The 16,359-nt window shown below is 48.8% G+C and overlaps 1 protein-coding gene across 1 annotated transcript in view; it reads left to right on the top strand.

Annotated features, from left to right (window-relative positions):
* EFCAB3 (EF-hand calcium binding domain 3) overlaps nucleotides 1–16,359 on the top strand; it is a 41,581-nt gene that overhangs the window by 7,881 nt on the left and 17,341 nt on the right. Inside the window, exons 4-7 of the mRNA XM_019548522.1 lie at nucleotides 6,400–6,504; nucleotides 7,057–7,125; nucleotides 8,022–8,129; nucleotides 8,653–8,724. Of these exons, the coding sequence (XP_019404067.1) occupies nucleotides 6,400–6,504; nucleotides 7,057–7,125; nucleotides 8,022–8,129; nucleotides 8,653–8,724 (354 nt within the window). The remainder of the gene's footprint in view (nucleotides 1–6,399; nucleotides 6,505–7,056; nucleotides 7,126–8,021; nucleotides 8,130–8,652; nucleotides 8,725–16,359) is intronic.

Below are 16,359 nucleotides of genomic sequence, written 5' to 3'. Positions count from 1 at the left end.
CCTGCTGATCCTGCAAGTTGTCAGGCAGGGTGGTCCCTCTGGGTGGGTGAAAGACCAATGCAAAGTAATCATTAAGCAGATTGGTTTTTTCCTGGGTATCAGTTATTAGCTGCCCCATTTGGTTTAGCAGGGGTCCAATGTTGCCCTTGTTTTTTTTCCAACTCCCTACATATCTGAAGAAGGACCTTTTATTGTCCTTGATTTGTGTAGCCAGTTGGAGTTCAGTTGCAACCTGGGCTTTTCTAGTTCCCCTCATATTCTAACCCAAAGCGTCTCCAGGCGTCCTCCTTGGGTGCTAATCTCACCTTGTAGGGATGTGTAGTTCTCCTTCACATAGAAAGCTATACCTCCACCCCTTTTTTCAGCAGGATCTCTCCTGTACAGGGTGTAGCCATTTTTACCTGTAGGCCAGTCATAGGAGGAGTCCCACCAGGTTTCTGTTAACCCTGAGATTGTAGTTGGGTTTTTTTTAGCAAGAGGACCAGCTCCTCCTATTTATTCCCAAACTCCTAGCGTTAGTGTACAGGCAAGTAAGTATGCCATTGGAGGCCCTAGCAAATTACCCCAGGGACAGGTTTCTACCAGAGTACCCCAGGGACAGGTTCTTGGTCCAACACTAACATCACGTATAGAGATGATCATTTCAAAGTTTGCTAATGAAGCTTGACGATGACATGGCAATTGATGAGATGGTAAAACACAAAGAGGACAAGGTTACTTGTAGAGTGATCTGAATCACCCACTTAAGTGGTCAAAATTCAATAAAATGCATTTTTAATACGGCCAAATTCAAGGTAATATATCTGGGCAGTGAAAATGTAAGATGCACTTACACAATGGACGACAGTCTTTTAGGAGAGTAGGGGCTCTGAAGGACTTGGGGACCATAAAAGATAATTGCTTCAACTTGAGCTGCCAGTGCAGTCCTACAGCAAAAGAGCTAATGCTGTTTCCCTGTTCATACAACCAGAAAATCCCAAGTCAGAGTAAGGAAGTGATCCTGCCTCCTTACACAGCGTCACTAACACTGCCACTAGAATTCTGTGCCCAGTTCTTGTGTCCACACTTCACAGAGACCAAAATAATGAATAATGAGTCAGGGGCAGGAGAACAAGACTTATCATGCCAGGCTTAAAGAGTTCAATCTAACAGCTAACTGAAGACAAGGCACTGGGATGTTTCCATGCCTATAGACCAGGGGTGGGCAAAATGGCAGATCTGGCCAACAGCCGGGCTCCATTTCCAGCCCCTGCCCACATCACTGTAGCTGGTTTCCCATCGACCCCAGCAGCGGTGGCACCGTGACAGCACAGCCCAGGGTTTCCGTGAAGACCAGTCCCAGCAGTGCTGGCATGATGCACAGCTGGGTAGGGAGCTATTCCATGGTCGAGGCTAGGATTTTGCAGTGGTGACAGTGTGGCACAGAGCTGGGGCAGAGCCACGATCCACTGCCTGCATGCCCCTGTCCCAGGCGTGTGGGCAGTGGATTGCAGTGGACCCCAGCTCCAGACCACAGTGTCACGGCCACAAGATCCCAGCTCCGGAGCAGCTCCCTGCCCAGCTGCATGCACTGCCAGCACTGCAGGTCTCTATGGAACCCCTGGCCCTGCCCTGCTGGGGTTTCCATGGAAACCAGCTGCAGCAATAGACAGGGGCTGCTGGGAAATGAAGTCCGCTGTGGGCCTAATCCAGCCCATGAGTCATACTTTGCCTTCCCCTGCTATAGACAGATATGTATAGCTGGAAAAGATATGATGCTGAAGGCTTAAACCTTGCTGACAAAGGTCTAAAAAAATCCAGGGATAAATCCTATTTTTCTTGACCAAAATGGTACATATCCAACCACATCCTTGCAATCCGTGATTCGGCTTTGAAAATCGAAGCATACTCCAAACCACTGAGCATGCTCAGTAGAGCTGTGGTCTGGTTGGGCAATTGTGTGATAAAAGACTATAGGTATTGGTGTAAGGCTGAGAAAGTCCCAAGATTTTGGTTTCAAGATCATTGACTTACTGCTCACAGACAGGAAGGAATTGGTTGAGAAAGTGAAGGTGGAAGGTAACTGGGGTGGCAGTGACCACAAAATAATAGTTCAAGATCCTAAGGGGAGGAAGGAAGGAACACAGCAGAATAAGGACAATGGCCTTCTGCAGGAAAAGCAGACTTTAACAAACTCAGGGCCCTGGTAGGTAGGATCCCTTGGGAGGCAATTCTGAGGGGTAAAGGAGTCCAGAAGGGCTGGCTGTCCTTTAAGGAGGCTCTCTTAACAGCACAGGAGCAAGCTATCATGATGCAATGGAAGAATGGGCAGTGCAACAGGAGACCAGCCTGGCTAGATAACGATCTCTTCAAGGGGATGAAATGCAAAAAGGAATACTATGAAAAGTGGAAACTTGTTCATAGTACTAGGGAACAGAATAAGAGTATTGCACAGGTACACACAGAGAAAATTAGGAAGGCCAAGGCACAATTTGAGATGCAGCTGGCAAGGTACATAAAAGGCAATAAAAAGGGATTCTATAGGTATATCAAAAGCAAAAGGAAAATCAGAGATCCCATAGGTCCCTTACAGAATGTGGAAGGCAGTCTGCTTATAGATGGTGCAGAGAAGGGTGAAGTATTTAATGCCTTTTTTATTTCAATTTTCGTAAACAGGGACAGCTACGAGATGACAGGTGCAATTATCAGCAGAGATGAGGAAGGAGACAAAAAGCCTAGACTAATTTCAGAACAGGTTAGGGTTTTCTGAGAGAAGCTAGATGGTTTCAAGTCAGCAGGGCCAGATGGGATGGACCTGACAGTACTGAAGGAAATGGCTGAGGTAATCTCAGAGCCATGAGCTATCCTTTCTGAGAGCAAGGTCCCCAGATGACTGGAAAAAGGGCTTTTCCTTTCATAGCATTTGTTTGGCCAGAAGGGAAGGTTTGTGATGTAGCCAGAGGGCTTACTATTTGGTTAAGTTATACCGGTAGACCAAAGAGATTATCAGGGGAGGTAGGACATCCCAGTGCTGCCTGGGAGGCATGTGGCGAGTTTGAGCCCTGCCTGGGGCAGGAGCCAGACCTCAACCCTGTGAGTGGCAGAGCTAGGGCCAGGGTCCATCAACCTGAGGAGGGTGAAACTACAGCCCAAGAGAGGCGAAAACCAGGGCCAGGGGCCTGCAGCCCAAGAAGGGTGAAAACAGAGGCCAGAATGGCAAGACAGGGGCTGGAACCCGGAAGTGAGGTCTGGCACCATAAGCCTAGGCTAAGGGGACCAGTGAGAGGAAAAGGACAGAGGCCAAGCAGGCCAAAACCCCAACAAGGGTGTAAAGACTGCTCACCCATGTGCCTCAATTTACCTGTGGCTGCTGGCATTGTCCCCAGGGGAACAAGCAGCGAAGGGAAACCTGAACCACACACACACATGCGCACACCCCGCCCCCCCGTGTGAGCAGTCCACACTCACAGCCGTAATCTCCCCCCCATTCTACCCTGGCAGATCCCCTCCCCAGGCGGGAAGAGTGGTGCCCAGTCCAGCCTGCCCCCAACCCCCAGCCACTACTCAGGAAGAGTCAGGCTGGAAGCGTGCAGGTGGTGTGGTGCCTGCTCCAGTCTGCCCACCTTGCTCGTGCACAACAAGAGTAGTGCCTGCCTGCCTGGTACACTGTGCCACTCCATCTCCCTGCCAGCCTGCACCCCATGCCCCTGCCTTCCTGCCTCTGCCTGCAGCAGTGCCACTGACTTGGGGGGAGGTGCCAATATACAAGTTTGCCCAGAGCACCATTTTCCCTAAAGCCAGCTCTGCACAACCCTGCCCAGCATCCCACCTCCCCAGATCAGGCCCACCCCCCAGCATCCCAGATGCACACTCCATGCCCTGCAGCTTCCAGCACTGTCCTAGGTGAGCAAGCAGGGAATGGGAATTTGCCTGCTGCTGGCACTCTCTAGGCTGAGCTCTGCCAGGAGAGCAGCAGTGGCCTTGTGGTGGCAGCCAGGCAAGCCGGTTCCCTTTCCCTGCTTGCTACCCTGAGACAGCACCAGCAGCTACAAGTGATGGGACACAGGGTCACAGGTAAGCCAGGAGAGCTAGGGGTCAGAAGAGGAGCCCCAGGGAAAGGGGAAAGGGGGGGTGAGGGGAAGTCCTGGGGGGCTGAGGACAATGGAGGGGAGTCCCAAAGGGCTGGGGTCAGAGAAGAGGGGATTCTTATGTAACAGACTGCCAGTGTGGGCTCACCAGATTGAGATACTTACCCTGGGCTAGAAACAGTGCCGGTGAACTCTGAGAGACCCCAAGGGTGGAGCCGGGGAGCCCTGCCCTGTTGAAAAGGAGAAGCCAGTCCAAAGAAGGGGTTTTCAATCCCCTCATTTGCATGGAAGGGGGATGGCCAGGGTTGTGGGCCAGCCACCCCAAGCCCTGGTTAGCTGGTTTCCAAGCCAGGGAGGGACTGCCTGAGGGGATAAAAGCAGCAGCCAAACTGGCATGGAGAGTTGCTGACAGTGACTCTGGGGTACGATGCAGGAGGCCTAAGAAGAGCTGGGGTGAGCTGACCCAGCAGAGGTAGCAGAGAGACCCCTCTGAAGAGCCTCCAAGGCCCTGGGAGAAGAAAGCAGCGGCAGTCAGCCATGCCTCCAGCCCTACAGAAGAGAGGGAGCAGCGGCCAGGGCTTGGGGCAGGGAGCTGCTGCTCCAAGGCCCCATCGCAGTGTACTGGACATGTTGGGCATCCCAGAGGCTAGGGGTGGCATTCGTCCCCCCACTCCACTGCAGAGAAGCAGCGGACAGGAGTCCAGGTGGCATCCTTATCCAGAGCAGGGAGCTGGGCCGGTGAGTTGAGGAAACCCCTCACCTTCCCTGGGGAAGTGGGACAGCAGCAAGCAAGGCATTGGGATCCTGAGGAGCAAGAGTGCCAGGACAAGCGTCCTCAAGAGCTCGGGGTGCAGGCCAGCGCTCAGAGCAGGATTGGTGAGCCATGAGGCGTGTGGGGCACCCAGCCAGTCATCTGGAGCCGGGGTTTAGAGCAGCGACCCCTGGGAGCTACCTGTGCTGCTGACCCTCTGCCACTGACTGCCCCAGAGGAGACTGTCCTGTCCCTTATTCTGCAGCTGATTGTCATTGGATGGAGTCTGTGAGCTTTATGTTTGGGTCATGCCGATTGCTGCAGAAGCCTACTTTGTTGCTTGCTTGCCTTTTTGGTTACCACAGAGGTCACCCTTCAGCCTCTTTGAGGGGTTGGGGCTTGGCACAATTTGATAGCTGCAGACCAGAAGAGCCTACCCTGTTGCAGTCTGCTGCTTATTGGGAAGCCTGTTGGAGCTGCTGGGAGTGAGCACCTTGCTTCTTTGCTGCAGCATCTCAATAGTGGCTAAAAGCTGCCAGTTACCCTACCCATGGTTCTTGAGTCAGGGTTGACTAATGTGTTTTGGTTTGTCTTGTAATTCTGGTTATGCCATTTAAGTTCACTTGTAAATAATCTTTCCTATTCTTGTTTTGTAAATAGTTAAATCAGTTAAGTGTTAGACCTTCTTGGGACCATGGGCTGCTCTGGGGGAAGCAGGGGCCGGCTGGAAGGTAAATTGGTGCTGGCCGGAAGCCCTGCCTCACTCTTACCACACCATCCCTGATATTGGGCAGGGGTGGCAACTATTGGGCTGCCACCCGGGTTACACTTACATTTAGGTGCTACTGCACCCACTGTCACTTGGAAAAGATAGAGTGGCTGGGAGCAGTTCCTCCTGGGATACTGGAGAATCACTCCCAACTGATTATGGGCCTGTGAAGCATTCACAGGTGACTGCAACACAAACTGCCCAAAACCAGTTAGAGATAATCCTTGATGAAAGAGGATTATCTTTAAGCTATTCAGAGAGCCCTTAGCATGTGGTTTCCTGTCATCATGTATAGACACTCCTGCTTTAAGAGCCCTTAATGCATCTTTAAGTTACTGTGTAACAATATCCTGTGAGGGTGGCTAGGCATTGGAACAAGCTGCCTAGAGAAGTGGGATCTCCATCCTTGGAAAGTTTAAAAAGCAGGTTAGACAAATGGTTCACTGAGATAATCCTTCCTTGGGCAGGGGGGTTGAGCTAGATGACCTAATTAGGTCCCTTCCAGCCCTGCTTTCCTATGATCCTAGGGCTGACTAAAGATTTGGGGGGTAATATAGGAGTGTCTGAAAGAAACTAAATGGCCTTCAACAAACAGTTTAGACGAGATGACCTCATGGTCCCTGCTGGCCTGAAACTTGATAAAACTCTTTGAAGTGGCAATTAAGATTCAAGTGGTTCAAGGAGTGGGTTTAGGGAAGGGGGTTGTAAACTCTGCACGTCACACCCGAAGGCCCTTGCTCCATCTTCACTCTCCCCTTACCTGGGAAAATCTCCCCACTGACTAATGCCCATGCCTTCCCCACCTGACCTAGGAGATAAGGTCGGCATCCAGCACCTGGACTCCATCCTGAGCAGCATGGGGATCCGTGTGCCCAATGAGGAGCTGCAGGAGGCCCTGAAACATACAACAGTTGATGGTTGGTGTTTCCAATCCTCTCTCTGTTGGTAAAGTGGAGGTGGTGATTGAAAACAGCATTGAAATTCCTGCTTATGCTTGTGTTTTATGCTTGTCAGACGACAGTCAGGTATAAGAGACAATTGATCCATTTTAAATAACATCATAGGCTTGGCTTCTGCTCCCATCTAAACTGGTGTAAATTTGGCATAACAGCACTGATGCCACTGGACTAAATAACTAATTATCTTTTACTTAATGTTTCTTGGTAGTGCAGGGGTGGGGGAAATCTTTAAATGGTCTGAAAATATATTTGCACTCATAACAAAAGCGATGTACAGAGATTTCAATTCACTCCATTGTAAAGGGGAGCAGGCTGTGGTCCTTTGAATTTCATATTTTCCACACTGACACCCTTCAAGGATGTGATGGCTGCATCATTTAGAAAGAAGAAACATCTCCTTCCCCTGGCAACTCTGCTTAGCTTTAGCACTGAGCTTAGTTCCTCTCCCCACCTCGATCCATTAGTCTGTCTATCATTTCCCTGACTTTGGCTTGCTTTACCTTACAACAGATGGAAAGGTGCATTTGAGTGAACTGATGAAGGGATTGAGGGATGTCCAGAAATTGCCACCTGTTGAAGGTAAGCGTGAGTATAACACAGCCTGATGGGAGATCCTAGTGCACTGAATGAGCCAGGAGTCCTCTGGAAGCAACAGTGTGGTTTTATATAATTAAAACTCTCTAGTACTGAAGCTACACAAGGAGGAAGAAGGAAGGACCTTTAATTTTGGCATCTTTAATTTCATATTTCCTAGCTCCTAACTCTCTGACTTTGAAAGCCCTGGTCCTGCACTTCACTCATAGGCACTCTCTTTGAAGTAATTAGGATAAAGTTACGCACGTGCCTTAATGTTTTCAGCACTTGGGGCTTTCATGCCATTCTTGTCCCCAGAGGTTTTTGTATGTAACAATATTTTGTATGTTTACAATATTGTTTACAATATTTTGTATGTAAACAATGTTTTGAATGTTTCTTCTGACTAATAAACGCTAAAGGATTCAAATCCAGAGAAGTTGGACTAAGAGAGAACCTTTAATTAAGGATGCAAGGGTTTCTTCAAAGTAGAACACAGGAATCAGTTCACAATCATATAGAATCAAGACACCAGGCTTCTGTTCTCCCCCTTGCTGCAGTCCACATACATGGTGACTTTAAACCAATTACCTTATCCCTCTCTCCCTCAGTTTCCTCTCTTATAAAATCATGCTAATACTGCCCGGCCTCATAGGGGACATGGAAGTTTTATTTTACTTGTGTGTTTGAAGTGCTTCCAGATCTTCAGGTTAATTTGACTACAGAAAGAGTGTCTTTAATATTATTGTCTTCATTTTTCTCTCTGTGTTCCAAGAGCTCCTTTGCATCCTGGCTACACCTGGGGCAATATTGCCTTGCTTAGTTGTTTAAAATGATACCTAAACATAAATGGAAAAAGAAGATTAAAACTGTAATGGTTTCCAATACAGTGCTTCTTTCAGTAGAGGACAGGGTCGATGTCAGTAACCTAGACACCATCTTGGCCAGCATGGGGATCCATCTAACCAGTGAGGAGATACAGAAGGAACTGAAGCACATCGCTGTGGACGGTGAGCCTTTCCACTGCCCTTGTGACTGTCTTCACTGGGGAAACCCAAGCTTTGTCAGAGCCCCAGGATGGGAGACAAGGTGAACAGGAAAGATACATGCTGCCAACATGGGTGGAAGGAGGAGCAGTGCAGTGAGAGAGCTTCTCCCTGCTGTTACTGCCTGGCCATACCTAAAATCCTGACTATAATCTGCTTACTTCACCTCAGCTCATCTTCCTCTGTAGACCCAAAGGCTGGTCTCATTTGGAGCCAGTTGCTTATATATTCTTGGTAGCAACTAGAAATTACCAAAACCTAAAGATTCCTTCCAGTTGCCACCTCTCCATCCCTCCTTCAAAACAGGAATGTGTGCTGTGGAGTTAGCACTGAACCATTGCCCCTGCTGGCCTCTTCCTTTGTGCACAAGGGATTCTAGCTTTGTGACACCAGCGGGACAGAACCCAGAGGTCTAACTCCAGCAGCTGCTGCCCCTGCTTCACGCCTGTTCCAAGCCCTTGTCTCCAACTGGTGCTTTCCCTTGCAGGAGATGGCAAAATCAGCTTGAACACATTTATGAACAGCATGATGAGTACACAGAGACCATCCCAAATCGAAAGTATGTGAGAACAAAGACTCTACAGCCATTGTATATGATGTGCCCCCTCTACCCCCCCACCCCCAAATAGATGCTCTCAGGAAGGTGGAGATGCACTTTTTTTGCCCTTTACTTGCTAAGAACAGGTCTGTTATCCCCAGCTGGTCCCCTACGATGTGTTTTGGTCCAGAACTGGCATTTAGTTGCCTCTGCAACTAAGGAAACATGGGACATAGCAGTGGAAGGAACTTCCTATTCACCAAGGCCAGTGTCCTGCTGTCACAGGCACTATGGCTGAGAATCCCTTTTGCAAACTAATTGAACTACATCTTAAAAACTGATTTTTTTTGTCTTTATTACTTCCACTGGGTGGCTATTCCAGGACCTGATTAACAGTTACACACTGTCTTCTGATTTCCAGCTTAAATTTATTCATGCCCAGTTTATACTCACTGTTCTTTGTACTAACATTGTTTTTTAGGTTAAATAGCTCTTCTTCCCTGGTGTACACCCCCCCACACACACACACTTCATTTAAGCACCCCAGTGAAGCGGACTGATTTTCCAAAGTGCTCAGCACTCAGAAACTCCCCTTAAGTTTATCAGGAGCTGCTGTTTGTTCAGTGTTTTTAAAAACCATGCCACTGATTTTAGGTACTTCTGTATGGACTGTGGTCATATAACTTTAAGTCAGTACTTTTGTGGGCAGCAGCTCCAGTTTTCAATGGTTTTGTACTTTAGAAAGTCCTCAAAAATATATTGTAGGCATTTAGGTGCCTACCTACATCTTGGTTTCTCTCTGCTTCCCCATCAGTGAAATGGAGAGAATAGCACTGCCCTGACTCTAACATTATAAGGATGACTACGCTAAAAATTGTGAAGTTCTCCAATAATTTAGCAATAGGGGGCAAAGTAAGTGCACCAGAGAGATAATCCTAAAAGGAAACTAGTTTATAAATTTTAGCTTTGGTTGAGACATTAGTGTTTTGCATCCACATCCTTGAGAGGAGGATTTGCAGCTTTTGTGGTGTTGCTGCTTGAATGGCAGGCATTAGATAACAGTTACATATCAAAGATGTTATGCCAGAAACAGTCCTTACCATTTCCCTTTCTGGGGTGCTGATTAGGGAACAGGGAAGGTATAGAGGTCAAACCCCAACATTTCCTTTCTACTTAAGATGACAGAGTCAATATCCATAACCTGGACTCCATTCTGGCCAACATGAGGATCCACTTAACCAGTGAGGAGATGCAGGAGGCCCTGAAGTTTGTGACTATTGATAGTGAGCATCTCCCTGGTCTCTCTCTGCTCTTCAGCAGTTTTCATAGTCTTGTTCTTCCCAGCCACTGCTGTGTGAATTCCTGAGCTGCATGCTCCATTTTAGCTGAGGGGAACACGAATTTGAGTGAATTCATTCAAGGAGTGACAGCAACTCAGACCCTGTCCTCAGTAAAAAGTGAGCAACAGCTTTACTGGAAACATAAGAACCTAAGATGAGAAGGGGCCTCCTAGGCTATCAAGTCCAGTCCCCTGCATTTAGAGGTAGTCATATACCCAAGAAATCCCCAAAATGATTGTGTGACCCTCACACACAGCTACAAGGCACAAGAATACCAAAAACACCCCATAACATGCCACAGGTTGTAGGGGAGACAAGGGCAGTGCTGATATCCTGGCACTGCATTGGCAAGAAAGCAGTTTGTTAATACATGCTCAAAAGAGACTAAGAAAAGGACTGTGTCCTGTGCTATAGATAAAAAAACCCCTTCAGTCTATTTCAGTGTGACCTAGGGGATAAATTCCTTCCTGACCCCATTAGAAACTCAAGTCTCTTTGTCTGTCAGCTGATGCCTGATCTTCATCTACTGTAAATCAACATAAATGTATTAGCATCCATGGGGCATTGCCAATTTATAGCAGCTAAAAATGGTCCCTCTTTCTCAACTTTGTTCTTAGCCAGTCTATCTGGCACATGGCCCTCATCACTGTTGTCTTAGGAAGTAGGTAGACAATGCTACATGCCATGCTGATAAAAGGTGTCTCCAGTATGGGTATATACAGTACCATGCATATAATTTTATATAATTTTTGTAACGTACACAGCATTGGTACATTTAGTTTTGCTTGATTATTAAGAGGAAAAGATGGCTATCAATGACCTGAACTCTATTCTAGCCAACAAGGGGATCCATTTAACTAATAAGTCGCTGCAGGAGGTCCAGTGGCATTCTACAGTTAACGGTGAGTATTGGGCAGATCACACTGTGGTGTGCAGAGCATTGCATATGTTTCTGTGGCCCAAACATTGTTGCCAGTGCACCTGCTCAAAAACATCAGACACTACACCTGTGACTAAAGGGCACTTGATCTATTTGGAAAAGAATCCTGAGATGCAATGACTGATATCCTTTCATAGAGTCAATAGACTGTAAGGGACCTGTAAGATCATCAAGTCTGGTCCCCTGCCATAGGCAGGAGATTAAAAAGTACAAAGTAGCTCAATGAGGTGCTTATCCAGCCTCCTCTTGAACACCTCCAAGGATGAACACCACTGCTGCTAGGAGTGTGTTCCAGGATCCAGTTACCCTTACAGAGAAGAAGTTCTTCCTTCTGTCCAGCCTAAATCTTCCCTCTGTTACTTTGTAACCATTGGTCCTCATCCTCCCAAGGGGTGCCTTCCTGAAGAGTTGTTCCCCCAGATCTTGGTGTTCCCCCCCGACATACTTGTAGGCAGCTATCAGGTCTCCTCACAGCCTCCTCTTACCCAGACTGAACAAGCCCAGCTCCTACAGTCTCTCCTCATAGGGCCTATCCTCCAGGCCCCCAATCATGTGGGTGGCCCTTCTCTGCACCCTCTCAAGTTTATCCACATCCTTCTTGAAGTGCAGTGCCCAAAACTGGGCACAGTACTCCAGTGGTGGCCTCACCAGCACAAAGTAGAGAGGGAGAAGCACCTCTCTGGATCTGTTAGTAACACATGGGCTGATACACGCCAGAGTCCTATTTGCCCTGCTGATGACTTCATTGCACTGTTGGCTCATATTCATCTTCTAATTGATTGTGACCCCCAGGTCCCATTCAGATGCAGTGTTAGCCAGTGGGCTGCCGCCTATCCTATAGTTAGAGTGAAGGTTCTTCCTACCCAAATGAAGGACCTGGCACTTTCTCCTGTTGAACCTCATCTGATTCTGATCAGCCCACAGAACCAGGCTGTCTAGGTTGTCCTGGATCCTTGCTCTACCCTCTGGTGTGCCTGCATTTCTCCACAGCTTAGTATAGTCCACAAACTTAATCACAGAGCAGGGGTTTTTCAACCTAATGAATATACCCCCAGTGACCCACTTTTTAATAAGTGCACCCCTGAGGGGAAGAGGTGGGGAGGCAGGTGGTGAGTGGCCAGATGCAGAGCTGGGTGGTGGTGGGAGGGGTGGTGAGCAGCAGAGCAGCCGCAGCACGGTGTCTGTGCAGCCCTCTTCTCACCCCGCCCTGGCCCTGCTCCCATGAAGCAGCAGCACAGGGCTCCATCCCACCCTCGTATACCCCCTGGGACCTTTCAAAGTACCCCCAGCGGTACACATAACCCCAGTTGATGACCCCTGTCATAAAGCATTTCATCCCCTCATCCAAGTCATTAATAAGTATGTTAAAAAGCATGGGTCCAAGCACTGATCCCCGTGGGACACCACTAGAGGCAGTCCTCCAGGATGAAGCCGTCCCATCGATCACAACTCTCTGGAACCGGGCTCTAAGCCAGTTATCCACCCACCTCACTGCAGGCTGGTCCACACCATTACCCTCCAGTTTGTCATGAGAGACAGAATCAAAGGCCTTACTGAAATCTAAGTAAATGATGTGTACCTCATGGCCCATGTCCAGCTGGTTAGTTACCTTGTCGTAAAAAGACACCAGGTTTGTCAGGCATGATCTACCCTCCACAAAGCCATGCTGGTTGTTTCTTAATACCCTATCAGTTACAAGCTTGTGATTGATGGCCTCTTTAACAATTTTTTCAAAAGTTTTTCCAAGGACCAAAGTCAAACTAACTGGTCTGTAGTTTGCAGAGTCATCCCTCCTCCCTTTCTTAAAGATGGGCACTTCCGTTGGCCCTCTTCCAGTCATCCAGGACCACTCCTGAGTTCCACGACTTTTTGAATATCTTCACCAAGGGCCCTGCTGAGTTCAGCCAGTTCTTTCAGGACTCTTGGATGTAGGTCATTTGGCCCAGTAGACTCAAAAACATCCAGTTGTTCTAAGAGGACCCTCACCTGTTCAGTACTGATTTCATGTCGTCTGTAGGCTTCTCCATGTTCTCTGGGCCCCTGAATGGGTGCACAGCTCCTATTAGCCCTCTGGAATACCAAGGTAAAGTATTCATTTAGGAAGTCTACCTTTTCATGGGGACCAACTGTGAGCTATCCCTCCGTGTTCAGTAGGGGTCCCACAGTGAAACTCAATTTTTTTCTTGCACCCCATGTACCTGTAGAAGGACTTCTTGATGTCCTTTATTTCAGATGCCAGCTTGATCTCTATGCCTGGCTTGGCTTTCCCCATCTCATACCTGCAGACCCTGGTTATATAAGTGAACTCTTCTCTGATTGCTGAACCTTTTTGAAAAGTTCTCTAATGTCCCTGTTGAGCCAAACAGGTCTCTTGGCTTCTTTCCCACTCTTTGATCATGTCGGAATGACTTCTTTTTGGGCAGTGAGAATTGCTCCCTTGAAGAGGCACCATCTCTCCTGAACTCCCAAATCGTCCAGTCGCTGGTCGCAGTGGGCCTGGCCTCCTGAGTTTGTTAAACTCTGCCTTTCTGAAATCTAGGACATCTGTTCTACTAATTGGGATCCTGGCCTTCTGGTGGATGGTGAGCCTAATCAGATCATGATCACTGTCACCCAGAGTGCCTCCAATCCTCAGGTCCCCTCTCATGTCCTCTCCTTTGGTAAGCACTAAGTCCAAAGTGGCTTTACCCCTAGTCAGTCCTTCAACAACCTGTGACAGGAACAGGTCATTGATAGCTGCCAAGAAATTGGCCGACTTGCTGGAGCTGGCCGAGTGGTCCTCCCAACAGATGTCAGGGTAGCTGAAGTTATCCATGACAATCAGGTCTTTAGTTCTGGCTACCTGGAAAATGCCTGATCATTCTCCTGTTCTTGGGAATGAGGTCTGTAGTATTCTCCCACCAGCAGGTCTTCCTCTCCTGAACTCCCTTGTATCTTGACCCAGAGGGTTTCAAAGAACCTCTCCCCACTTTCAAACCTGACCTGCAGGGAGGGGTACTGCTCTTCATGTAGAGGGCCACTCCTCCTCCCTTCTTTCCAACTGAATCCTTCCTGTAAAGCCTATAGTTCTTGATATCCACTGCGCAATCGTACATCTCATCCCACCACGTCTCCATCAGCCCAGTGAGGTCAAATTCCTTGTCTGCCAGGAGGAGAGCCAGTTCCTCCTGTTTGTTGCCCATGCTTCTGGCATTCCCATAAAGGCACCTAAGTTCTCCTCTGTTTGCCTCAGTTTTTCTGGTGCTATGCGAGTATCTTAGGGTGTTGGTGCTCACCTGGGTGTCCACTACGTTGATGCCCTCTCTCAAGTCATTACGGGAAGAGGATTCATGTATAACAGTGGAACCTCTCCCATCTCCCTCAGACATGTCTAGTTTAAAGCCCTCCTCAGCAAGTTGGCAATTCTCATAGAAAAGAGCTTCCTCCCTCTGCCTGTGAAGTGAATACCATCTCTTGCATGTAGACCACTGCTACTGGTCTGCATGCCAAGATCAAGGAATCCAAAGCCTATGCAGTGACACCATCTGCAGAGTCTTTGGTTGACCTCTTCAATGCGCTATTCCTTTCATCAGCCTTAGCCCCTGAGTGGGAGGATTGAGGAAAAGACTACTTGTGCTCCTAGTTCCTTGAGCTTGCCCCCATGGTCTTGTAGTCACCCATGATTCTCCCAGAGCTGTTTCTTCCCATATTGTTGGTGCCCACATGGACAAGGAGCATGGGGTAGTGGTCCATATGATGGACCAGCTTAGGTATCCTTTCCATAACATCTCGGATCTTGGCTCCTGAAAGGCAGCAGACCTCTCAAGCAAGAGGGTCTGGACAACAAATGGCTCCTTCTGTGCCCTGCAGGAGCGAGTCTCCCATGACAATTGCCTTTAGTTGCTTCCTTAGTGGGGGCAGCTGCTCCCATCCTGTTTGCAGTGCAGAGGTCACGGATGCCCCATCCATCCATGTTGTGAGGGCTTCATAGCTATTGTGCAGGGTTATTGGTAAAGCAACTGATGCGCCTTGTGGCTTCGGGCCTGAAGTGACCATCTTGCTCAAGCCAGTTCTTCTGCCTGGTTTCCATAGTGTCCTTCTCTGGGTGCAGGACCTGGCAGTACACATTGATTTCCGCCTTGTGCTCCCTGATAAATCATACCCTGTTCACCTCCTCCTGAAGCTCCCTCACCCAGACATCCAGAGTCTCCACCAGCAAGCACATCCCACAAGTTGGGGTGCCAGTGCCCCTTGACTCCAGGCTGCAAGGTCTGCCTGGCATATCTGCTGGAGCAGCTCTCAGTCTCCAGCAGATATGCCAGGCAGACCTTGCAGCCTGGAGTCAAGGATTCTGTCTGTGTGGAGGCTGGGACCATAGTCTCTGTTTGGGTAAAGACCTCCATGGTACCATGGGTGGGTGGTCCATCCAGACCTAGAAGCCCAGGGGTGTGGCACATAACCATTACCATGTTTGTGGGGCAGACCTGAGTCACATGGCCTCCTAGATGGTTGTTTAGGTAGTAGACTAGGTGGGTGTGTGGGATTATCCCTTCTGTATTCAAGAGCCCTTCATCCTTCTGATGTTTGTATCTACCAAAGGCCCTACATTGTCTTTGCCCTGTGATCCTGGCTCCAGCTTCACCCACCCATCCCACTCCCAGATGCCACTCCCTGCCTGCCTGCAGCCCCATCCCATTTGCCCAGCTGAGCGCACCCTGCCTGCATGGGTCCCAAGCCAGTTTCTATGGTGACCCCCTTACCCACCTGCCTGCTCTGTCCAGCACTCCCAGAAATGGTCATGGGGCTGACAAGCCCAGGCTGGATAAGATCAGTTGTCTCTCCCCCCCTGCCTTTCCCTCTGCACTGGATCAGCACCATCTCCTTGCTGAACTGGGTCAGGTCAGCCCCCTCCCCTTGCAACAGCTCACCAAAACACCCTAAGTGGCTCTCCAGCCCAAATAACTGCCCTGCCCTGGGTTAGGACCATACTTAAGCCAGCTGGGGCAGTGCCCAGGCCATTACTTTGGCTACATCATGGCAGGCTGGACTTCTTATCAAGAGACTCGGTAAGAGCTGGATTTGGTCACAGCTGTGGAGCACCAGGAGCACCCTGAGGGTTGCTGGTCCTGGAGGATCCTTGTGCTCCTAGTTGCAAGTCAAATGAAGGTGTCAATCCAGATGAGGAAGCCAGAAAAGAACAGGGGGACTATCTGAGGCTGTCTGTGTCACTGGGCTGCCTCCACCATAGTGGTATACAAGGCCAGCTACAACACTAATGGAGACCTGGCATCTGGCAGCAGAAAAGACCTCAGCCTGCCTAGTGTATACCATCTTCCCAAAAACCAGAAGCTTACTTGCTTGTTTGTATGTATTTACTTACCCACAGAGTATTTTTAA

Source organism: Crocodylus porosus, unplaced genomic scaffold (genome assembly GCF_001723895.1).
Source record: "Crocodylus porosus isolate Cpor-Errol unplaced genomic scaffold, CroPor_comp1, whole genome shotgun sequence".
Taxonomy (NCBI): domain Eukaryota; kingdom Metazoa; phylum Chordata; order Crocodylia; family Crocodylidae; genus Crocodylus; species Crocodylus porosus.
This window is presented reverse-complemented; position numbering and strand designations above follow the sequence as displayed.